The 24,812-nt window shown below is 52.6% G+C and overlaps 2 protein-coding genes across 3 annotated transcripts in view; one reads left to right on the top strand and one right to left on the bottom strand.

The window, feature by feature from the left end:
• Positions 1-4,625, top strand: part of Atg9b (autophagy related 9B) — a 7,782-nt gene extending 3,157 nt beyond the window's left edge. The window contains exons 6-14 of the mRNA XM_021162556.1: positions 549-1,303; positions 1,449-1,605; positions 1,867-2,046; positions 2,449-2,685; positions 2,854-2,987; positions 3,146-3,242; positions 3,423-3,546; positions 3,629-3,768; positions 3,921-4,625. Of these exons, the coding sequence (XP_021018215.1) occupies positions 549-1,303; positions 1,449-1,605; positions 1,867-2,046; positions 2,449-2,685; positions 2,854-2,987; positions 3,146-3,242; positions 3,423-3,546; positions 3,629-3,753 (1,809 nt within the window). The 3' untranslated portion in view covers positions 3,754-3,768; positions 3,921-4,625. The remainder of the gene's footprint in view (positions 1-548; positions 1,304-1,448; positions 1,606-1,866; positions 2,047-2,448; positions 2,686-2,853; positions 2,988-3,145; positions 3,243-3,422; positions 3,547-3,628; positions 3,769-3,920) is intronic.
• Nos3 (nitric oxide synthase 3) lies at positions 4,518-24,382 on the bottom strand. 2 transcript variants are annotated; one of them, XM_021161765.2, is made up of 26 exons: positions 24,197-24,382; positions 22,341-22,443; positions 21,860-22,008; positions 21,563-21,725; positions 20,553-20,644; positions 20,332-20,473; positions 19,530-19,669; positions 19,270-19,444; positions 18,116-18,217; positions 17,305-17,499; positions 17,120-17,193; positions 16,824-16,968; positions 16,355-16,459; positions 11,743-11,810; positions 11,388-11,504; positions 11,112-11,286; positions 9,157-9,289; positions 8,960-9,038; positions 8,633-8,820; positions 7,956-8,128; positions 7,429-7,639; positions 7,262-7,349; positions 6,325-6,446; positions 5,586-5,734; positions 5,265-5,459; positions 4,518-5,171 (listed from the first exon to the last, which is right to left on the bottom strand). In XM_021161765.2, the coding sequence occupies exons 1-26, from the start codon at positions 24,358-24,360 to the stop codon at positions 5,010-5,012; spliced, it is 3,609 nt and encodes a 1,202-aa protein (XP_021017424.1). In that variant the 5' UTR covers positions 24,361-24,382; the 3' UTR covers positions 4,518-5,009. The 2 variants fall into 2 exon arrangements, with proteins under 2 accessions (XP_021017424.1, XP_029333585.1); XM_029477725.1 differs by having other exon boundaries at positions 4,629-5,171; positions 22,341-22,497; positions 24,197-24,370.
• Positions 24,383-24,812: the final 430 nt, after the last annotated feature.

The raw sequence follows: 24,812 nt of genomic DNA, 5'->3' as shown, positions 1-24,812 counted from the left end.
TGGGGGGGGGGGGGAGCTGTGGAGGCTGGTCCTGAGGAAATAACTGGACTGGGGAGACTGGGCTAAAGTGAGGCTTGCAGCTCACATGGGTCTCTCCAAATGAAGTATGGGAGCATTCTGTCCCCACAGACACATACAGGCATGGTTGTGTGAAAGCTAATCAAGTGATTGTACGAAGTGGCCTTGAGGTGGGGGTGAGCACTGTCGCCGTTCTTAAGTTTGCTCAGGCAGAAAGCAGCGATATAGATATCTCATTCTTTTATATGTGGGGCTGAAGGGGGCTCAAAAAAGGAAGCCAGGTCCCAGTCACTGAAGTTCACTTAAGAGTTGTCAGCAGGAAGTGATGAGCAGAATAATTGAGAAGGGGCGAAAGAACCGAGAAGCGCTGTGCTTCTGTTAGCAGAAGGTCTAGAAGAAGGCACGACCTAATGATGGGGAGGCAGGCCACCAGGGCTGGGGTTCGCAGGCAGCTCAGCGAGTCGTGGAGGTTGTGCGTCTCTGTGGAGGGGGAGGGATACTGGTCCCTAGGCTTCCCTGTTCCCTCTCAGGAGGAGCTCAGCTCGGTACCCTGGGCCGAGGTGCAGTCTCGCCTCCTGGAACTGCAGAGGAGCGGTGGGCTGTGCGTGCAGCCGCGGCCGCTGACGGAACTGGACGTCCACCACCGCATCCTGCGCTACACCAACTACCTGGTAGCGTTGGCCAACAAGGGTCTGCTGCCTGCCCGCTGCCCGCTGCCCTGGGGGAGCAGCGCCGCCTTCCTCAGCCGCGGCCTGGCGCTCAACGTGGACTTGCTGCTCTTCCGCGGTCCCTTCTCACTCTTCCGCGGGGGCTGGGAGCTTCCCGAAGCCTACAAGCGCAGCGACCTCCGGGGCGTCCTGGCCACCCGCTGGCGGCGCACGGTGCTGCTGCTGGCCGCCGTGAACTTGGCCCTGAGCCCGCTGGTGCTGGCCTGGCAGGTATTGCACGCCTTCTACAGCCACGTGGAGCTGCTGCGGCGCGAGCCCGGCGCCTTCGGGGCGCGCCGCTGGTCCCGCCTGGCCCGCCTGCAGCTTCGCCACTTTAACGAGCTGCCACACGAGCTGCGTGCACGCCTGGGCCGCGCCTACCGGCCCGCCGCCGCCTTCCTGCGTGCAGCGGAGCCCCCCGCTCCCCTGCGCGCGCTGCTGGCCCGCCAGCTGGTCTTCTTCTCGGGAGCTCTCTTTGCCGCGCTGCTAGTGCTCACCATCTACGATGAGGATGTGTTGGCCGTGGAGCATGTGCTCACTACCATGACGGCGCTCGGGGTCACAGCCACTGTGGCCAGGTTAGATGGCACATATCTGGGAGGAGATATTGGTGTGTGCCCCTTCTCTGACCTTTCCCTTAGCAAACCTTAGCTGTCACCATCCGTGCGCTTCTGCCCTGCGTCCCACCTGTTGGTCCTCCTAACCACATTTCTCACCCCACAGGTCCTTCATTCCAGAAGAGCAATGCCAGGGGCGTTCCTCCCAGCTTCTGCTGCAGGCAGCCCTGGCACACATGCATTACCTCCCAGAGGAGCCTGGTGCAGCGGGTGCTCGGGCCAGCTCTTACTGGCAGATGGCGCAGCTGCTTCAGTACCGAGCAGTGAGTACCGGAGCCTGCAGGGAGCTATGGAATAGGCTCTATACAAATGATTAGTCTGGGAGAAGTTGTGGGTCACATGGGCAGGGTGGGAGTGTGTGTGTCCATGAGGCGGCTTCGGAATGAGTGGATGGAATCTTCAGACCTTAGAGAGTGTTCCTGGAGGCTCTGGACCCTGATCACTTGTAGGTCCCCATTGCAGCCTTCATCTGGAACACGGGTCCTTTGTATGAGCTCTGCTCAGCCTCACCCCTGCTTCCTCAGGTCTCCCTCCTGGAAGAGCTCCTGTCTCCACTCCTGACCCCATTGTTTCTGCTCTTCTGGTTCCGCCCCCGTGCTCTGGAGATTATTGACTTTTTTCATCACTTCACTGTGGATGTGGCTGGTGTAGGGGACATCTGTTCTTTTGCATTAATGGATATAAAGCGCCACGGGCATCCTCAGGTTAGAGCTCTTCTCTGACCTTAAGAAGTTGTATTGGACGGGCATTTGCTTGCTTCACTAAAGCTTGTCAGGTTTATAGAGCCCTTTGCTGGTACATTATTTTTTAAAAAGTTGATAAATGGGAGCAAAGACTACCCCCCCCACCCCCCGCCACATGAGGGCTAGGTGGTGGATTAATGGAGTGTAGGCTTGTCTTGTCTTAGGAACTAGGACTGCACAGGGGAGCAAACATTCAAAGCTAGCTGTATCCCAGACCAAATGCCTATGCATTGCTCCATTGCCCTGCTCCTGGATAGTCTTTAAAGAGTTCCCATCGCAGCCTTCATCTATGGGGCAGTATTTTTCATCCTGCCTAGCTGAGTCTTGGTGTCCCTAATACCAGAAGGACTCCCTTCCTTGCAGTGGCTTTCAGAGGGACAGACAGAGGCCTCACTCTCTCAGCGTGCAGAGGATGGAAAGACCGAACTCTCCTTAATGCGGTTCTCCCTGGCACACCCACAATGGCAGCCACCAGGGCACAGCTCTAAGTTCCTTGGACACCTTCGGGGCCGGGTACAACAAGATGCAGCTGCCTGGGGTGCTCCCTCGACCCGGAGTCCCCCCACCCCAGGAGTGCTCAGTGACTGTACATCCCCTCTGGTAAGTCCCACGCCTGCCTACCCTTTGTTCTTGCCACCCTCCATCTCTCCCTGGCATTCCTAACTTTATGTGTTACCCTGGCAGCCAGGCTCAACCTATCATATCTCTGTCCCTCCTTTGGACTCTCCCCTTATCCCTTTCTCCACCCTTTGGTTCTCTTTCGTTCAGCCAGAAGCCTTCCTTGCCAACCTCTTGGTAAATCCCCGCCCACCCCAGAGGGACCTGAGTCCCACAGCCCCCTGCCCTGCTGCAGCCACAGCCAGCCTCCTTGCCTCTATTTCACGGATGGTCCAGGACCCCAGGTGAGAGGTGGAGGCCTGAGATGCAGGGGAGTCTGGATTGGTGGTGATTCTCTGGGAGAGGGTACTAGGGTACTGAGGGGACTTGGAAGGTGAGGTGAAGCCTGGACTGCCTTCCTCTGTGAGAGGGCTGACTCTTAACTGGGTACATCTTGTTTTAGCTGTGTGTCCCCAGGAGGCACGGGGGGCCAGAAGCTGACCCAGCTCCCAGAGCTTGCCTCTGCTGAGATGAGCCTCCACGCTATTTACCTACATCAGGTGTGTAGAAGGACTATGGGAAGAAGGCGAATGAAGTGAATGCTGGGAATGGGGCAGAATCCAAAAGGTTCTTACTGGGAACTGTGAGTTCTCTGTTCCTAGTGGAGGAGCTAGGCCTTGCTTCCTGCCCCCTCATATGAGGGAGTCCCTGGTCCTCATCCTCCTTCTTTCACCATCTAGCTTCATCAACAGCAGCAGCAAGAACTATGGGGAGAGGCTTCAGCTTCCTCCCCATCCAGGCCCTGGTCCAGCCCTTCACAGCCAGGCTCACCTGATGAGGAGAAGCCATCTTGGTCAAGTGATGGTGAGGAGTATAGGGGATGGGAGCAAGATCCTGGGGTTTCTTGTGCATCATGACACGCTCACCCAGTGACATTTATCTCCAGGCTCCAGTCCTGCTTCTAGCCCAAGACAACAGTGGGGCACCCAGAGGGCCCAAAATCTGTTCCCAAAGGGGTTTCAGGAGACCACAGACACCCAGAAGGAGCCCCTAACAGGTTCCTTGCACTGACTGAGGATATCTCAGGTTGGTATTGCCCACATGGGGGTTAAGCAGGCAAGGATAAGGAAACTAGCTTGGGGCCAGTTTTGGTGGGGCAGAGATACTAGTTAGATCTGGGGTGGTAGGGCAGTCTCTAGGTGCCTGGAATGCTTGCTGACAGTCCTTTCCTCTTACAGGTTCTGGCTTTTCCAGCTGCAGGAAATTTGATGGGTGGCATGGAAGGACACTTGAAGCCATCTTCTGAGCTCCATTCCTATTCCTGATGACAGGCCCAGGATATTTTAGTTGGCCATATCTGGGAGTCAAAGAGGGGCTTGCCCAGAGAACAGTGAAAAAGTAGGAGATGATTGTGAGCTGAGGTAGCCTACAGATGGGCCCCACAAGTGAGGATAAGAGAACACTAGCCTGGCTGGTTGTGGAGCAGTTGCCTGGGAAGGATCCCAGTGGCCTCAAGGTGGGGCCGGGGCCCAGGCATGGTTCAACTCAGTGTTAGGGAAGTTGTTCCTGTCGACCTCCCCTTTGAGTTCCTGTGGGACTAGGGGTGGGGAATATGGAGACGGGTGAGTGGAAAAACCAGAGAGGGCTGCTGGTTTTGGACGTCAGCACTGCTGTGATAGCAGGAGGAAGTGGGTGGGACTCCTCATCCTGGACGAAACAAGCAGCAGAAATTGCTCATGGTTGAGCTGCACATCTTTGCCATGGGAATGTCTGGCACGCCCCACTCTTGGAAGCTGAGGGCTGCACCTGTTCACTCAAGCGCAGAACTGTCTGTCCCTGGTTAGAAACTTTTTTTGCAGAGTACTGGGTTACAGAGAGGTGTCTGGGACTCACTGTCAAAGAATTATTATCCCGACATCTTTACACATTAAAGCATTGAACAAGTCTCATTTTCAATCATTGTAATTCACAAGATCTGGGTTGGGCATCTGGCATGGTCTTTTATGATAATTTTTCAATAAATACCGGGATGACTTAGACTTTAAACGTAAGATACTCCAGAGAGAGAGATAAAGGGAGTCTACAGTCCATCAAAGCATATGAAGAGGGCAGCAGGATGCCCTAACTACCACAGCCGGAGGAACCTTCAAGATTTAGGCCGACCACCCCTCCCCCCAGCCTAGGTAAACTGGAGAGAGAAGAAAGTTCTTAAATTGGCAGCCTTGCAACCAATGCTGTAGGCATTCTTCAGAGAGGGTGGCTAGCCTTGGTCAACCGAATGAAGTGACACAATCCCTCTCTCCGGGAACTGGAGGGGAGGAAGACTGTCAGGAACCAGGTATTTCTGGGCCAGGCGGGTCAAAGGACCAGGGCACTGCGCCCCTCAGCTGTCGCTCCTGCAAAGAAAAGCTCTGGGTGCGTATGCGGCTTGTCACCTCCTGGGTGCGCAATGTGAGTCCGAAAATGTCCTCGTGGTAGCGTTGCTGATCCTGCGGGGAGGAAGAGAACTCAATGGATTAGAACCCGAACCGGAGCTGCCAGTAAAGATCTACCCTAGCCCGGCCAGGTCTACCCTTTCGCACCCGCAGCACGCCGATGACGTCACCGGCTTCATCCAGCTCCATGCCGCCCTCTGTTGCCAGAATTCGCTGCACGGTTTGCAGGACGCTAGTTGCCATAGTGACATCGCCGCAGACAAACATATGTCCTTGCTCAAGGCACAGCACACGGTGAACCTCCGCGGCTAGCTCTGTCCTCAGGAGGTCTTGCACGTAGGTCTAGGGACGGGCCTTGCTGTGAGAACGCCCAGGCCAGGGGCGTGCCCGGGTAAGATGGGTTTGGGAGGGGCGGGGCTTGGGAACGGCCTTGTCATGCCATCTCTACTCTACACCCGCCCCTGGTACCTTGGGGCTGCCAGGATCCCTGGAAAAGGCGGTGAGGACTTGTCCAAACACCCCACGTTGCTGGGCGTCCAGTACTTCGTCCCGGTAGAGATGGTCCAGTTGGGAGCATCGGCAGCCAAACACCAAAGTCATGGGGGCAGGCTGTAGCCCTGTGAGCAACATGGAGGTTTGGGAGGGCCCCTTCCTCTGGAACAGTCCTGGTAACCCCACCAGACTTTTGGCTTGGAGCAACCACTATCTTGTCTGTTCAGCCCCTAGGGGCAAAATAGGATGCTTTCCGCCCAGACCCTTGCACACCTTTGATTTATAGAAGGAAACTGCTCTACTGGACTCAATTCTGTACACATGGCCTTGTGTGACATCCCAGGTCTTTTCCTCGCTCCAGTCCTATCGCACACAACCACTTTGATTGACATCTCTGTGCCTGTCAGTTAATACATTGGATCAACCCAGAGGCATTCTGACTTCATAAGGAATCAACATGGATTTGTTTTCTGTTTGAATTCCTGCACTGTCTCTCCCTTTTCTATCCTTAATCCATTTTAAAACCTACTAGATGCTGAGGGACCACCAGGAAGGCTGACAAACAGGACCCAGACCTCGACTCTCCTCCCTTTCCCATTAAATACGTTTCTTTTCACCGTTGGGCCTAGTTTCTTTTATGGTCGTTTCTTCCAAGCCATTAATTTTCTGCTTGGCTTCCTTCTGACTTGCAGGTCACCCTTAGCCCAAGCCTCACCTTTGATCTCAATGTCGTGTAGTCTGTCTTGCCAGAATCCCCGGAAGGGTGCAATGCCAGTCCCTGGACCCACCAGGATGCAGGGCAAGTTAGGATCAGGTGGCAGCCGGAAGGAGGGAGCCCTAGCCAGAGAGAGTCCATTAAGACCCCTTTACATCGTCACCCATGACATATCAACAAAGCTATGGCTGTACAGACAGGAAAGCCCAAGGACCAATGACAAATGAGTCTCTTTTGTTTGTTTGTTTGTTTGATTGATGGATTGATTGTTTTTGTTTTTTTTCCAGACAGAGTTTCTTTGGGTAACTTTAGCTATTCTGGAACTCACTATGTAGACCAGGCTGGCCTTAAACTCAGATCTGTCTGCCTCTGCCTCCAAATGTTGGGTTTAAAGGCGTGCAATATCATCTGATATCACTGCCTGACTGAGTCTCTCTCTCTCTCTCTCTCTCTCTCTCTCTCTCTCTCTCTCTCTCTCTCTCTCACACCCCCCTCCCTCCCCCCCCTCTCTCCCTCCCTCCCTCTTTACCACCATGCCTGACAGAAGCCAAGCCTTTTAACATGGGTAGTAGCCAAGGACATAGAGAATTGTGCTGGGGCCACTCTTTCACCAATCAGCAGGGCTACTGTCTAATCTATGTTGTTTCTGGTAGTTGTGGCTTCAGGGTCAGGACCCTACACCAAAGCTTTGAGACCCAAAGCTCAGCTGTAGTTGGGAAGTGACCCAGAGAGGCACCATTCTTGATGTAATAATAGGCTTTCAGTAATTATCAGCCGATACTGTGTTACCCCTGCCACACACACACACACACACACACACACACACACACAATTTCTCACGTGTCCTTGCCGTGTATATAGATAACACTTTCTCACCCCTGTCTGGACACAGACAACCTCTTGTAGTTGCCCTTCCCTACCCAAGAGGGCCCCTCACCCCCTGATGAAGCAGGGCACTGGATCTCCCGCCTTGAGCTGGCTCATCCACGTGGAGCAGACGCCGTAGTGCAGAGGGCCCAGCCCATCTAGGGGTTAGGAGGAGAAGTCATTCAGCATCCTGTCCTAGCCTGGCCAAGATTAGGCTCTTCCTGCTCCCAGCCTCACCCTGGGTTCTGTAAGCCAGCACAGCTATGGTGAGGTGGATCTCTCCTGGGTGGGCGCTGGGTGCTGAACTGACAGAGTAGTACCGGGGCTGGAGCAAGGGCAGCTGGGTGAGGATCAGCGGGGCAGGCAGTGCCACTGAAGGAAATTGCTCCAGCACCTCTAGCAGTGTGGGGCAGCTGAACCACTTCCACTCTTCGTAGCGCCGGGGGTCCTGGGGGCAGATGTGCTGAGCTGAGAGCCCCACAGTCCTCAGAGTGACCTACCCTCCCAGAGTGCCCTCTACCTAGCTGTGTGTCCTTAGCATTCATCCATGCTCAGTTCAGGCCAACACACTCTACTTGAAGACCCTCAGCACCCAGACATGAATCAGGTTGGCCTGGAAACAGGTCTTAAAGTACTGGGCGTGTTGGCTAGGAGAGGCAAGTCCAGAAGACCTGGCATGCGCAGGGGATTTCCTGCCATGCGATGTCGCCCTACTTATCCTCCTCTAGTCCAGCCCCAGGGGCTTCCTGAACTATGGTTCCCACCTGGCTGAGAGCCTCTAGCTCCTGCTGTTCGCTGGACTCTTCTGCCAGGGTGCTGAGCAGTCGAAGGAGGCGAGGACTAGGCGGGGAAGTGATGTCCAGGAAGTAGGTGAGAGCCTGCCGCAGCGTACATGGGGGTAGCCGAGGGTCCCGTACCCAGCCGGGGGGAGGGCCACCTAGGGGTGGTGCACAGGGAGCTCTGAGGGCAGGGCCCACTGGAGCTGGATGGTCTGAGCTGATGTTGACTCTTGGGGGGCAGGGCTAACCACAAGTTACTGTGTCTTACTGGAAAATCTGTCCTTGAATGGTGGCATGGGATTGTCTGTGCAGCCTTGGTATCTTTGAGGAACCCTGGCTGGGCTAGGTTAATCCGATCTCCTCCACCCTTAACCCCGCCAAGTTATCTTAATTCCAGGCATTGTTTTGGAAAAAGATAAACCAACTGTAGAGAAATTAGACTGTGGGGAGGCGGAGGCTGTGGGAGAAGGTTTTTAGGATGCCTGGTGGGTTCTGGGAAAGGACCATATGCAACAAGGCCATCCTGGCTGAAGTGGCAGCTAGGGCCAGGTAGCGCCCAGGTGGAAAGCAGGGCAGCAGCCCTGTTAGTGCTGAGCAGCATGGCAGTCCTGCACCAGGATGCAGCAGGCTCTTACTCTCCTACCTCAGCCAATGATCCTCACCAGGGCTGCCTTTCTCCAGTTGTTCCACAGCCACAGGTTCTGTGGATGGCGGAGGGTCCTCCACTCGGCTCAGCAGTGCCTCCACTAGGCCAGGACGGTTGGGTGGGCACACACCTATGTGGTCCCCTGGCTGGTACTGCAGTCCCTCCTGGCCTCCGGTGTCCAGACGCACCAGGATCGTGGCTCGGCTAGGGGTGTGGAAGGAGGCAGTTATTGAGGTCAGAGGCCAGCAAGGAGGAACGAGGAACGGGGGAGAAGGAAGGGGCTATATTCTGAATGAAGAGGCATCCTAACAGGGAGGAGGGTGGGGGGAGCCATGTTCCTTACGTGGATTTGCTGCTCTGTAGGTTTTCCACAGAGAGGATTGTAGCCTGGAACATCTTCCGCCTGTGCACGTGAGTCAGCCCTGGGAAGCCGATGGTAAAGGGGCTCGAGCAACTGAGTGGGTCCTGGCCTGTGAGGAGAATCCTAGGACCCCCACTCAGCAAGGTTAGATTGAGGTCAGGTTGAGGTCAGGGTTGTACCTGGTAGTAATTGCAGGCTCTCAGCCTGGGTACTCAGCCGGTACCTCTGGCGCTTCCAGCTGCGTTTGGGGCTGAAGATATCTCGGGCAGCAGCTTTGGCATCTTCTCCCACACAGAAGGTTTCACAGGCAGCCTGAGGGATGAGTAGGTGATGGTCTAAGGCTGCTTGCCAACCATCAGGCAGCCTCAGTGAGAAGTGGGGGAGGGGCGTTTCAAGGGCTTAACCTTCCAGCTTCCAACAATCTCTTTCCATTGCAAGCAGGGCAGCCTGATCCCTAGCTGTGGGGATGGCACCCGAACTGGCAAGATGGAGGATGAAGTTGTAAAGATCCGGGGCTGAGGCTGCTGTTGATGATGGCTCCTTATTTTCTAGCTCATTTGGCTGCTATCATAGGGGCCTTGACTTGCCATACCTGTCTGAGTACTGACCCCATCCATCCCTGGGAGCACAGTTAGACAGTAAAGGCAGCTATGAACTCCGACCTGCATTGGATCTTTCCGTTCTTAACATCTTATGTGTCTCAGTCTTTCATCTTGATCCCTCATGAGGTTCCAGAAAAGATTAAATAAGATACTTTCATTTTTAGAGGCAGGGTCTTTTGTAGACCAGGCTGGCCTCCAACTTGCTATGTGGAAAAGATGGCCTTGAACTTCTAATCCTCCTGCCTCTACCTTCCAAGTGCTGGCCTTACGCAAATGTACCACTACACTTTTAATACCAAGGGTGGAACCCAGGGCTAGTGCATGCTGGGCAACCACCACTTGAGCTACACCCCAGCCCCATTTGAGGTACTTTGTGTAAAGCTCTTAGCACAGTATGCAAAGGGCCAGTGCTATCTTCCTATGAGAGGTGTAGGAAGCCTGCTTTGTCTGCTTTTGGTCAGGGAAAAGCTGACTAGCAGTTTGCTCTCTCAGCCTTGAGATCCAGGGCTCTGTGATGGGCTGGGACCTATTTCCAGGCTGTTACTGTTTCTTTTCTAGGGTGTACAGCCTTTTATCTCTTCCTTCCTTCCTTGGCCCATGATGGGCTGGGTCCTATCTCCAGGCTGTTACTGTTTCTTTTCTAGGGTGTACAGCCTTATATCTCTTCCTTCCTTCCTTGGCCCCTCTCCCTTCCTTCAGATTCCCCACTGCTATGGTCACAGTGAGCCCATCTTCCTGCTTCTCAGATGTTTCCATCCATCTGCATCATCTCACTGAAACTTCATGCTGTGGTCTCACCCGGCTCAGAAACTCCCAGCATCTCCATTTGCCTATATTCTCTGGCTCTGATTTCCTATTTTCATTTCTCAATCTCAACCTTCTCCTTTAAGCAAACCCTCTGGCTCTCCCACCTCTAAAAAAGCCCCCCTGCTTGCCTTGCATCCCGATTGGCTAAAACTGAGTCCCAGATGGACGGACAGACGGATGTGGGGGAATCCCTGCATCAAGTGAGAAGCGTCAACATGACGATTCCCTGAGGAAGTTCCCTGGGATACTTCTGTGTCCAGAACTAGTCCTCTAGGCCAGGCACCTTGGGCTGGTCTCCAGGCTCAGCTTCAGCCCTGACCTCTGATCCTCTGGGTGCCCTCTTTCTTCTTCCTTATTGGCTGCCTTGGGAAGGGGCCCTGATGCCCTGACCTTTTCCCTTTGTGCTCCTGCTCTTAGTACCAGCTTATGACTGTAGGCCCTCCCTCTACTCTTTTCTGTGTTTCTGGCTTTGTGTAGCATTGGTAGGACCTGTTGGTAGGACCTGTTGTCCACTACTTGGGGCTGATTCTGGAAGAGTAGCAAATGAAGGCACAGTTGGAAAGGAACAGGGAATGAATGGCCAGAGAAGCAAATTAGGAAGTCAGTGAGTCTCCAGCCTCAGCATTTCAGTTTTCAACTACAAAAGCCAGGAGGAGGCATCTCAGGTGGGTCGGAGTCAGACCATGGTGCCGACCCAGTCAGATACAGGGCACTGGGGAGCTCACCTGGAAGGCGGCCTGGGCCCAGCCTCGGAAAGCCTCCTCCTGGCCACAGAGCTCATCACCTTGGCCCAGCTGCAGTAGTCGCTCCCCGCCCAGCTCCTCCAGCCTTGTGTCCACCGCTCGAGCAAAGGCACAGAAGTGGGGGTATGCTCGGGAGCCCAGCCCAAACACACAGAACCTGTGGTCCAGGGAGCCGGTGCTGGAGTCCCCATGCCAGCCCAAGTTTACCCAGGTAAAGTTTGTCTCTCCCATTCACCCTCCTTAGTGAGGACCCCCAACCTGAGGGTGCCCAGGGCTCCTGCACTGTCTGTGTTGCTAGACTCCTTCCTCTTGCGCCGCCAAGAGGATACCAGTGGGTCTGAGCAGGAGACACTGTTGAATCGGATTTTGTAGCTCCTGGCAAGAGAGGATAAAGACAGGGTGTCACAAGGAACTGGGAAACTGGCCCTGGCCCAGCCAGGGGATAGTTTTGGGTTTTCTACTCCTGGGGCGAGAAGGAAGGGCTGTGGTGGTAGACGCCTCATGCTCTCTCTGTTTTCCAGCTTGTTGGGAAAGCCTGAAGAGAGGAGGCTAAGGTCCCTGAGACCACTGCTTCAGTGTCTCCAGATGCCCCTTGTCCCCTCTTCCTACTCACTTGTGCTGCTCAGGCCTAGGGGAGCTGTTGTACGGGCCTGACATTTCCATGAGTGCTGCTGCAAAGCTCTGTGCAGGGGAGAGTCAACATGGTGGTTAGTTTTATTTTACACTGTACAGGAACTTAAAACCAGGCTGCCTGGCTCTTATTAGTCTTCAAAAACTCCTGTTTTGAAAATTCAAAAGCTTGCCTTTTGAAAAACCACATTACAGAGGTGTATAAAGTAAAAGAGAAAGCCTAGCTTTATTCTTTCTTGGCACTTAACCGTGTATGTGTGTTTGTGTGTGTATGTGTGTGTTTGTGTGTGTGTGTGTGTGTGTGTGTGTATGTGTACTACTTACTGACAGGTGAAAACTTCCTAGCCCTGTATCCATGAGCACACGCTTCGACTCACAGTGGGGTTACATCCCAACACACCCACTGAACGCTAGAAATGTTAACAGAGTATCAGCACCCTAATCCCTCATATCTAATCTCATCAAGGAGTCTCAGTGCCTCCTTCGTTGTTTCCCCTACAAATGTCTGGCTAACTGGGAACTGCTCAACAACCCAAACACAGGAGCTTGGTTCTGGTTTGGACACAGATCTAAGTTTAAGATTTGCAATACAGTTTCTAATGGACTCATATTGCTTTCCCATGATCACAAAGTAAAAAGTTACAATTGCCGTGCGTGGTGGCGCACGCCTTTAATCCCAGCACTCGAGAGGCAGAGGCAGGCGGATTTCTGAGTTCCAGGCCAGCCTGGTCTACAGAGTGAGTTCCAGGACAGCCAGGGCTACAGAGAAACCCTGTCTCGAAAAACAAAAAACAAAAAATAAAAAACAAACAAACAAAAAGTTACAATTGAAATAAAAACACACACTAAATTGGGGGCTGTTGATACTTAAATAGGTGCATGTAGTTTTTTGTTTTGTTTTGTAACAGAGCCCTGTAATTCTTGCTTGCTTTTTATCAGCGACCTATGTGGACATCCTTCTCTCTTTTTTTGAGCTGTATTTATTTTGTGCATGTGAATGCTATGCCTGCATGTATGTCTGTGCATCACGTGCATGCCTGGTAACCATGGAGGCAAGAAGAGGGGGTCAGATCCCCTGGAGGTGGAGTTATGGATGGTTGTGAGCCTCCACATAGGTGCCAAGGATCAAACTAGAGTCTGCTGCAAGAGCAGTCTCACTGTTAAGACATCTCTCTAGGCCCTCGACCTCATTCTTTAGGTTGGCTGCATCCTAGTCCGATACTTACTGCATGGTGGTGTATGACTTCCCTGTGACAGAAGGGCACTGGGCAGTCTGTGAGTAGCTCTCCAGCATCAGCACACACATGCCACTCATCTTTGTGTGGCTCATTCAGGTGGTGAGGTGGCTGCATGAAGGGCTTTAAAAACTGGGTTGTTATGTCAGGTGTAGTGGGATATGCTTCTAATCCCAGCAGGAAGAACTGTGTGAATTTGAGGCTAGCCTGGTCTACACAGTGACTACACAGTGAGACCCTATCTCAAACAAAACAAAAGGAATGGGTGGTGGCTTCGGAGAGGGCACAGCAGGTAGAGGTGCTTTCAGTTACCCTGAGCTGTGTAAAAGTGGAAAGAGAGAATCGACTCTACCAAGGTCCTCTGACCTTCACATGCACGTCATAGCTAGTGTAACACACACACACACATACACACACACACACATACACACACAGTCAGAACTTGGTGGGGTGGGCAAGCCCTCCTTGAGCGGCAGATGGAAGGCAGCTCATGCTTGTCCATGTGATCCCTAGACATGAGCAGCCCAGCACCATAGCTACTTAGGGAGCAGACAGTGCTTTAGGGCCTGACGGCAGTGTCCTGTCTCCAGAAGGCTGTTTCACGTTTTGGTACTAATGGAAACAAATTAAAAATGACACAAAACACAGCCTCTAAATACAAACTATAGGTCAGCTGGGTGGGATGGCTGTACTCAGTACATGAGAACTTCAGGAATTTTTTTTTGTGTGTGTGTGTGTGTGTGTGTGNGAGAGAGAGAGAGAGAGAGAGAGAGAGAGAGAGAGAGAGTGAGAGAGAGAGAGAGAGAGAATTTCTTGTAGCTCAGGCTGGATTCTAATGTGCTATATTGCTAAAAGTATGATTTTGAACTTCTAACCCCCTTGCCTCCAACTTGTGAGTGCCGAGATTACAGATGTACCACCACAGCTGATAAATTCCATGCCAGGGTTCAAAGCCATGGCCTTGAGCATGCTCGCCAAGCACCGACTTTCCTATCCCCCTGAACTCAGTCTGTGAACATCTCAGAGTAACTGTACAGTCATGTAGGTTTCCACACACCAGATGTGTGACCAGCAGCCCCTAGGAAATATGGGCAGCATCCTGAAGTCACCTTTGTATCTTACACTGTTCTCCAGAGTAAGCTAACCCTTGGCTTACAATGGCCTGGTTTTGAACTTCAGACAGAGTGGATTGTATCACATGTATTTTCACGGCCTGCTTTCCCTTCTCATCTGTACTGTGTTGTGTGATTCGTTCACACTGCTGAATCGCATGTGAATTTATCACTGTTTATCCAATTTATTGTTGATTGACACTTGAATTGTTTCCAGTGTGGGTGTTATGAGCAATGTTGCTATAAATATTCTTGTTCATATTTTTGTGTATACTCTGTTTTCTGTTGGATATATTCCTGCATTTCTCCCTTTAAAAAATTGGGGTATAAAACTGAAATGTTCACATCTCAAAAGTATAGTTCAATCTGACCATCTGACAGTTTTTTGTTTTTTGTTTTTGAAAAAAAGTTAAACTTAGCCCGTCCTTATACACTCCTCGGTATTTATCCAAGATAAATGAAAACATAAGCCCACAAAAGCCTGCTACAAGGATATTCTTAACAGTTTTATTCCTAATAACTCCAAACTGGAAGCAGTCCAAGTGTCTATCAACAGAAGAATGAATAAGCAAGCTGAGGCTGTTGACACAGCGAACACCACTGAGCAAGGAGAGAAAGTACTGACTAATGGACAGGGACAAGCCTCGAAAGTGGCTGCGTGGCCGAGGACAGGGTACCTGTGCTTCCACTCATGTGACCTTCTTGAGCAGGCGAAACCCATCTGCTGAGACAGGGACTGACCTGGGAAACTGATGGGCTTTCTAGGCTGCTGAAAGGCTCTGTCTTGTTAGGACTGTGGGTCACACACTCCACTTATGCCCCAAAGCTAAATCATGGTTAAAAATAATCATGGTGCCACTTATGGTGTTTGTCCCTCCCATCTTGTGTTAAGATGACATTTGGAGGCCAGACCTTTGGAGATCATTGGGTTGAGAGGGCTCTGTGTTCATGAGTGGTTTAATCCACCCATGGATTAGTGGATTAATGGAGCTGTATTGGGAAGCCCTGGTATAAAGGCAGCACTCACTGGAGCACTCCTACTGTCTTGCTGCCCTCTACCTGTCATGACGCACAGGGAGGCCCCATCAGGTACTGAGCAGATGTGGAGACAGGTGTTTGGGTTCTTTGGTTTGATTTTAATTTTTTATTGCTTTTATTTTTAACTTAGTTTCTGTGTGTGCGAGTGCGCGTGTGTGTCTAGAGGTCAGAGGACAATTTGCAAGAATTGGCTCTGTCTTTCTATTACCTAGGTCCTGAAGACAGGATCCAAGGGTCTCAGGCCTGGAGGCAAGTGCCTTTTTCTGGGGAGCCATCATATCTCATCTGGCTCAGTTTTTGTTTGTTTGCTGTCTTGTTTTGTTTGTTGAGACAGGGCCTCATTATGTAGATAAGTTAGCCTGAGATCCACCTGCTTGTCTCCCTAGTCGTGGGATTAACGACATTCTTGTTTTGGGCCTCCTGAAGCCAACACTGGCCTTAAACTCACAATACAGCTGTAGATAGCCTTGAACTCGTGATCCTCCTGCCTATGCCTTTCAGGTGCTTGGGTTATACAGGATACACCTGACTCAAGTGGGTTTTGTTGTTGTTGTTGATTTGTTTTTAAAGCAGATGAGAATTAGGCAAGGGGCTTCTGTCAGAATTCAAACTTGCTGTGTACATTTAACTTTGGATTCTAGAGGAGGGACTCAGCACTCATAAGGGACCCGACACCCAAAGCAGGTAGAAATGAGTCAAACACGGGGTACGGAGGTGTACCATGGGAAGAGGATGGGTAGCCATAAGGCATTGGATGGCCTTAGCTTTAGTTTCTTTTAAGACATGTTGAACAAGTGAAGCTATTCAATCGAGGCTAGCATCCAGAGAGTGTGCATGCTTTTTTTTTTTTTTTTTTTCAAAACAAGAAACGGGAAAGTTAAAATACTGAAGTGAGCAGGGAATCCTTATTTTTCTCAGTTGTCAAGACCTGGGAGTACTCTGGTTAGCCAAGAAGTGCCGTCCCCATATCAAAAGAGTTGCACAGATAATGGAGATGGCTGGGGACACAGGAATCAAGGTTCCCAGCAGTTCACATTCCCATCAGGAAGTGGGGCTACTTAGCATATTAACTTTCCATGCTGCTGTGTATATGTGAGTATGTGTGTGTGTGAGTGTGTATGTGAGTGTGTGTGTGAGTGTGTATGTGTGTGTGTTTGCATCCACCTGTCTAGCTGGCCCTGTTTTGAATCTTTTCTCCTGAAAGCCTTACCTCTCCATTCTCCGGGGGATCCCCATTGCCAAATGTGCTGGTCACCACCAACACCAGTGCCTCGTGCTCTAGGGATACCACATCATACTCATCCATGCACAGGACCTGCAGTGAGAAGAGGGGTGTGTTGACACTTGTCTTCCTCCTGCCTCTGTCCTCACTCAGACAAGACAAGGCCTGATCGCACGCTGAATCCTTGTAGACTGTAGCTTTCTTTGTGAACCCTGACTTTTACTTTTTTGAGACAGGGTCTTATGAAGACCAGGTTAGCCTTGAACTTACTATAGAATGAAGGATGACCCTTGATCCTCTTGACTCTGCCGCCCAGGTGTTGGGATTACAGGGATGTGCCACCATGTTGGACTTGAAACGAACCCTTATTTGTACCCCTCTTGTCCCCTAGGCACCTCTGAAGAGGTGGACAGACTCCATTCTTTTTAGCCCGCTGCCTCTCAGGCTTCAGTCCTACCCGGGGATCAAACGCCTTCCGAAAGAGTCTTCCCAGCTGCTGTGCGTAGCTCTGGGCCCGGCCAGTCTCAGAGCCATACAGAATGGTTGCCTTCACACGCTTCGCCATCACCGTGCCCATGAGTGAGGCAGAGATCTTCACTGCACTGCAGGCAAGGGTGGGATTAGGGCATCTAGGTGCACAGAAGCCAGACCTCCCAGGTAGGGGCCTGGACCTCATCGCTGCAGTCTTGTGATACTACTACTGGGCTTGTTCCCCTATAGTATGGGGAAGGGATGCAGTCTCAGGATACCCACTTGGCTACTTCCTTAAAGGTCTTCTTCCTGGTGATGCCTGCCCCCTTTGCTGCACTTCCCTTCCAGGGGTCTGGCTGCAAAAGAGCAATGGAGTGGGGGAGGGGAGGAGCATGGAAGAAAGTTAGCAGCTTCTGTGGGCTGCCCAGACCTGCACTAAGTGGGCAGGAGCCAGATGGGTTGGGTACCTGGTAGCGGAAGGCAGGGGACAGGAAATAGTTGACCATCTCTTGATGGAAGACAGGAGTTAGGCTGCCTGAGATGGGGGGCACAATCCAGGCCCAATCGGCAGGGCAGCCCCCTCTGGCCTTCTGCTCATTTTCCAGGTGCTTCATGAAGGAGGCTGTGGCGGCGTGGTGGTCTACTATGGTCACTTTGGCCAGCTGTGGTGGGGGTAGAAGAGCCTGGTCTCAGAAGTGCTCTATAGATCCTACCTTTATCACTGCGAACCCAGTCTATTCTGTGCCTTGGGTCACTGCAAATGACATATTCTGTGTCCTCTCAAATCTCCAGCAGATTCCATAGTCATGCTCTGAGTCGAATGGGTAAGAGCAGCTCAGACTTGCAGTGTCTGTGTGCCTTGCCACCAGTGCTGGGTGCTGAGATAGAACCTGGGGCTTCACATTTACCACTAAGCCACACTCTCAAGTCCTTTCTTAACCCTTTTAGACTCCATGGAGGTATTCACTAGACACTGGCTTCCTCAAACCACACCTACCCCCCCCCCCCACACACATTATATTATGACACTTCTGTACCCAGCATGTTTTCTACTCAGCATTAGACAGTCCAGATGCCATTGGGTCCCACAGTTATGCCCTGGAACCAGTTACTGAGCAAGGTTTCTGGCAGGAACTTAGGTAGCATACTATAGCACCCAGAACAGTGCCTGTGTATCCAGAGTTGCAGACACAGCATGCGCCATGACACAGGGGCTACAATGTGTATCCACTCTGCTCAGTGTCTGTGTCCCCTAACCCCACCGCTGGGCCTGCGTACCTGGTAACTGTGCAGCACGGCCACATTAATTTCCACCGCTGCCTTGTCTTTCCACAGGGATGAGGTTGTCCTGGTGTCTAGATCCATGCAGACAGCCACATCCTGGGTCAAGTTGAAGAGAAGCAGCAAAAGAGTGGTGAGGAGGGAGTGAGAGGAATACTGGGTTGGGTCAGTGCTTTGTCCAGAAAGGTACTGTGGAACAGAGACAGCAAGTCTCTCCTCAGCCCTGGCTTTTGTTTGTCATCTCTGAAGCAGAGTGTAAACCTTTCCTGAGATAAGGTCTCCGTTAGCCAGGCATGGTGGTTCAAAGCTATAATTCTAGCACTTGGCATGCCAAGGCAGGAAGATTACCATGTTCAGGGCCAGCCTGGCAACACACACACACACACACATTCACACACACATATGTACACACAATATATGTACACACATATATGTACACACACGCGCGCATGCGCACACACACATTCACACACACATATTCATACACACATATGTACACACATATGTACATACACACACGTGTGCACACACAAATTCATACACACATTCATACACACATATGTACACACACATTCACACACATTCATACACACATATGTACACACTCTACACACATTCATACACACATATGTACACACATGTACACACATGTACACACACATGCACACACACATATGTACACACATGTACACACCGCACGCGCACACACACATTCATACACACATTCACACACACATTCATACACACACACATTCATACACACACATTCACACACACATTCATACACACATATGTACACACACATTCACACACACATATGTACACATGCATATGTACACACACGCGCACACACACATCATACACACACATATGTACACACACATTCACACACATATGTACACACATATATGTACACACACACGCACGCACACACATTCACACACACATTCATACACACACACACTCCTTTGAGAATCTGATGAAATCTATCCTTCACGAGCTCCTCACTCCTCCCTCCCCCACCTTTGTGGCTCCAGAGCTCACACACATCCTTGGACCTGCCTTGACGCACACTTTCCCACGGCCAGCACTCTGGGTGGGAGTGGGGGCTGCATACAGCTTCATGTCCCCTTTCCTCAGCATTCCCTCACCTCAAGTATGTTGTAGCGGTGAGGGTCACAGAGGTCCCTCATGCCAATCTCTGAACTCATGTACCAGCCGCTGAAAGGGGCAGCAGGAAACTCCAGGCCCCCGATTTCTAGCAGCATGTTGGACACAGCTGGGAGGGCATACCAGCGCAGGCCAAGGGCAGCAAACCACTCGAGCCTAGGGGTAGGGTTTTGGATTAGCTTCTATGTAGAGTTGCCAGGTGCCCCCCTCACAGTCCCCCCCCCCGGCCTTTCATGCTCACGTGGGGTGCTCCAGAGGCACCTCGAGGACCATCTCTGGGGGCAGAGTGAAGAGTTCTGGGGGCTCATCAGGAGCCTGGAGTAGCAGGGGCAGCACATCAAAGCGGCCATTTCCTGGGGTCCAGCCATGTTGGATAGAGAGCTATGGGAAGCAGGCAGAGGTGGGGTCAAGGGTTGTGACCCCTGACCTCACTAGGAATCCTCCCCATTAGCCATTCCCCACTCTTTACCTCAGGGGCTCCTCAGGGGCTGGGTCTCTATACCCACTGCTCTTGTCATCAAGGCCTGCTTTGAACTCCTGACCTCTCATATCTATGACCATAGGAGTGCACTACCATGCCTGACTTTCATCTCAAGGAAGGCCCCCCTTTCTGCTCACTGACCTCTTTGCCTTCCCACGAAGTGCTCCCTGGCTTCCCTGTCTATCCTTGCAAGCCTTGGTCCCCACTGATGATGACTGCTCTTGGTTGTCAACTTGACACACCGGGGAAGACATCACTAGATTGGCCTGTGGCCATGTCTATGGAAGATTTTATTGATTACTGATTGACGTAGGGGGCCCAGTCCACTGTGGCAGTGCTGCCCCTGAGCTATGTATACTGTAGGTAGCTGAGTAGGCCAGTAACCAGGATCCCTCATGTTCCTCCAGGCTCCTGCCTCCAGGTTTCTGTTGTAAGTTCCTGCCCTGACTTCCTTCAGGAATGGGGGAACCTATGAGTCGATAGAGGAAAGAAACCCTTTCCTCCCCAAATTACTTTTGGTCAGTGTTTTATCACAGCACTAGAAAGCAAAGTAGTATACCACCTCAGTGATCTCCACATTGGCAGGGTCCCCTCGCACGGAGCCATCCTGCTGCCGATAGCCCGCATAGCGTATCAGTTGGCTGTTCCAGATCCGGAAGTCCCCCCGGCCAGGGCAGCGCTGGGGGAACACTGTGATGGCTGAACTGACACGGGGAATGAAACTGGTTAGAGCCGCTTTACTGTTGCCTGGGGTGGGCTTGGACCCAGGGCAGGGTCACTCACCGAAGATTGCCTCTATTTGTTGCGTACTTAATGTGGTTACAGATGTAGGTAAACATTTCCTGTGCAGTCCTGCAGTCCCGAGCATCAAATACCTGGGCCCAAGGAGGACAGTCCAAGGATGTAGGAAAGAGATGAGGTTTTGACTGTCAGCTCTAGAGGGGTGCTGGCATGGGGCTTGCTGGGAAGGAGGCAGGGTCTGGAGGAGCCCACTGTCCATGTGACCAGTGCTTTCAACATTCATGCCCTACTGACCCTCTTCTAACAGCCTTGTAATTGGTACTGAGAGCTCATCCAAGGCTGGTAAGCATCCAGCTCCCTCCAGCCAGAGCAGTGATGGGAAGAGGGAGGGGAGGAGGTGGGTGCACTACACAGCTCTAGGGACCATGCCAGAGGCATTCTGATTTGAGGAGAAGGCTGGGACATCCTATCCCACCTGAGGGAGAAGGTGATTTGTGACAGGATAGGGGGTGGCAGTGGTGGCCAGTGGCCAAGGGAAGGACACAGCGGTGAGTGTACACGTACAGCAGAGGCAGCCAAGGTCATGGGTTCAGTTCCCCTGTAGATCCCTGGCTCCTGTTAGTGCTGAGGCTGTTCCAGTAACCCAGGCTGGTTCTGTAGTGCATACTAGTGTGAAGGAGGTGTGGGACTGGGGCCACGGGGACCTCAGGGGAAGTGGGTATGAGGGGAAGGCATGGCAGGAGACCTTTAGTTAGTATCGCCAGATACCATTTCTCCTCCTCTGTCAGCTGTGCTCACATACTCAGAGAGCCTCAAGGATCTGATTGCTTCAGCCAAGGGCTGTGGGCCTTGATCACTACGCATCAGTCAATAGGCTGAGGATTATCCAGCAGTGCCAAGGAGGGATAATCTGGTCTCCTTAGCAGGTGTCTCTAAAGGCAATGTGGGACAAGGACCCTTCCACTGCCTCACATCCTTCTCTCAGGGAGGCCTCAGGAGCTTCCAGGATCTGTTAAGTCCCCTGGTACCTATCACGCGCCAGCTGGTTATACCTGCAGCTTTCCCCACTGGATCCGGCCCACACAGCGGGGAGCATTGCGCCAGGCCTGCTTGGCCCCAAACACCAGCTCGCTCTCCCGGAGCTGGTAGGTGCCTGTGGCTGCCACCTCAGCCTCCACTTCCTGAAGCCGCTGCTCATGAGCCTGGGAGCCACTCCTGGGGAGAAGCGGGGAGAGGGGGAACGAGCCTTGGTCTCAGGCCAGTGAAACCGGCTGGGGAATGAGGTGTGAGTGGTGATCTGGAGGCTTCTCCACTCAAGTGTCAGGGTGTTGGGGTGTAGGGGGACCCACCTTTTGATGGAGTTATAGTACTGATTGATGAAGTCCCGGGCTTGACCCAATAGCTGCTCAGTGGGTGAAGGGCCCTGGGTGGGCCGGCTCTGTAACTTCCTTGGAAACACCAGGGATCCCAAGCAGCGTCTTGGGGTACAGGGCCCATCCTGAGCCAGAACAGGGGACACAAAGGCCAGGATCGGGTCAGAGTACAGGATGAGTGAGCTGTGGTTAGCAAGGGCAGAGGGAGGCAGGCTCGGGAAAGCAAGGGCTCAGAGCAGGGCTGATAATGGAAATGGGATGAGATCGGGTTGCTTAGGGCTTGGGGCTCAGGGCCAAAGGCTTGCTGAAGTTCTTGCAATGCCCCTTGACCCCTCTGGTCCTTCTTGGCTTTCACTACTCTCTGCAGACAAGGGCCAAATGTGAACAAAGTGGAGTTTCTTGGTTTGGGTTCCGATCTGGGACCAGGCCTAGAAACACAGGCAGGACCTGTCCTTACCTGCTGAGCCTGGGCACTGAGGGTGTCATAGGTGATGCTGCCCACTTCCCAGTTCTTTACTCGAGGAAACCTGGGTCCGTCTGGGGGCCGGGTTAGCGGGGGGCTGTTGTGGGCCAGGAATGCATAGTCATGGGTGAGAAGTTTGTCTCCTTTAGGCCTCCCCACCGCTGTTGAAGGACAGCACTGTACGGCATCAGTAACCCTACAGGGTCATTGCCCACCCTCCTCTTCCTGACACTTTCTGTCAGCTCTCACAACAGCCTGAGGAGGTGGGCAGTACCTTCCGTGCCCCCACTTAAAGGCTTCAAGGCGTGGACAAATGACACACCCGGCAAGGGAGTACAAGAGAGTTGAAGTGTGCTGTGAGCCACTATCTAGTTTCCCAGTGCTCAGCTACCAGGCTTGGAGTGCTGGCCCAGACTGGTCCTCACACCCTGCGCAGAACCTATTTTGTGTCTTTTACATCTGAAGTTCTTTTAGTTTGAATGTGTTTCCTAGCTTTATTAAGTTGGAAGTTTGGATCCTAGAGAAGAGTTGAGAAGCTGCGATTGAGTGGAGAGGTGGTAGATTCCTCCTGCTACGGCAGACTGACTGGGTTCTAGTGGAGTACCTTTGTTATTTAAAAAAAAATAAATAAATAAAAAATAAAAAGTGAGAGCTTGCTCTCTGGCCTCCTTGCTTGGTCTGGGCGCTCACCTCGGAATTCCTTGCCTCACCTGAGATGGTGCATGACGACCCCATCAGAGCAGGTGGTTGTGCCATGCTCATAGCTGTTCCAGTTTCTGGACCAGGAGTGAAATAACCTCTTGGGTGTGTGCTGGGGGGTTGTTGAAACAGGCCTGGCTGGCCTCAAGGTCTGCCTAGCTGAGGATGGCTAGAATCTTCCTGCCTCCACCTCCCAACTGCCAGGATTATAGTCATACTTCACCACAGTGGCTCCTAGGCCCCCATTCTTCATGCTACTCCATCTTAAGGATCAGATCTGGGCAACTGGAAATGGAGTAGTCGCTGCCCTGCCTTAGGGCCGAGCTGAGGGAAGCCCCCTGCAGGGATTCCTCTGCTCTGATTTTGCTCCCACTCCCAGCCCTCTTGACAGCAGCCCTAGTGTGAAGGGAAGCCCTGAAGCCTTATCACTTCCTCCCAGAACCGCCTGCCTGTGCAGGAGGAAGGGAGGGACTTGGGGCCCTGAGCAGCAGCACTGGACCCTCAGGCTTGGCAGGAGCCCCTTGGCCTGAACCCACTGGAATTTTTCATTTTCTTCTCTTCAGGGATGTTTTTGAGGGCTAGGACTGCAGGTCTGTCTGTCTACGGCTCAGGGCAGCAAGGAGGGAATCCTTAAGCAGGAGAGGAACCTAGCAGCTTGGCCTTGGCCCCCGCCCCAAGAGTTTGCATCTCAGGCCCCAGATCTCTGCTGTTCTTTGAAACCCCACACATAGTGTGCTCGTCCCCTGCCCCTGTCTTCTCCAGTTAAGTAGCTATTGCTACTGTTTGTAGAGGCTTCCATTAAACCAGAAACTTATAGCCCCAAGAGGTGAGTGCTGCTGCGTCCACCTTTTATCCACACAGAGGCTCAGGGAGGTTAAGTAACTTGTCTGAGGTTGACCAGTTCTTGACGTGGACCAACACTCAAACTCTGGCCCAGTTCTGTCACAGCCTCTTGTCTCCTCTTACCCAATACCTGATGGCCTCGTTCCCGGCCTCTCCTCAGCCATGCCGTCTCGCTCTGTTCTGTTCACATTAGGCGCTTTTGGCATCAGTAGCCCGGTCCTTCTGGTTCTTCCCAGAGCCAGGCCTCGGTCCTCCATACAACCCCTTTACTCATAGATCTTACCTGCGCATAGCCACGTGCCCCTCACCTGTGGTCTGGTGCTGGTCGGGTTGGAGACGGGGGTGCTGGCGCCTGGCTAGGCTCCGGTGCTGGAGAGGCTGGGCCCTGCTTGCCGCACAGCCCTAAACCCAGCCCGAGCCCTAGGCCACAGGGTGGCCCCGGCTCCTGGCCCACACTCTTCAAGTTGCCCATGCCAGCTGACCTCAACTCTGCCGACTGCTCAGCAGAGTGCTGGCCTTTTCCTTAGGAAGCAGGGAGGGGGGTGGGGGGTGGGAGGGGGCTCTCAGATGCTGGCCTTCGCCCCGCCCCTGTCCCACACACAATGGGACAGGAACAAGGCCGGCAGGGAGGCTCTAAAACCTCGGCTTCATGCCCGCTGACCCAGAGGGTGGGAGGCCGGACGCCTGGGTTCCGCCATGAGGGCTAGAGCTGATAAGTGGGAACCCAGGTGTTCGTTGGAGACCGGGGAATGGTGGGTTGTCTGCTAGAGGGTGGGAAAGATGCTTTGATGGTGCTAGGCTACAGTGGGAGGGCTTTGAGCACTGGATGAGTACCAGAGCAATGGCATATCGTATTCCTGTGACCACAGAGATCTCAAGGTTCACCCTTGCTCCTCTCCTATCTCAGAGTCCTTTGGGAACTTG

Source organism: Mus caroli, chromosome 5, assembly GCF_900094665.2.
Source record: "Mus caroli chromosome 5, CAROLI_EIJ_v1.1, whole genome shotgun sequence".
NCBI classification, from domain to species: Eukaryota; Metazoa; Chordata; class Mammalia; order Rodentia; family Muridae; genus Mus; species Mus caroli.
The sequence above is the reverse complement of the archived record's forward strand: the minus strand, read 5'-3'. Positions and strand labels throughout refer to the sequence as shown.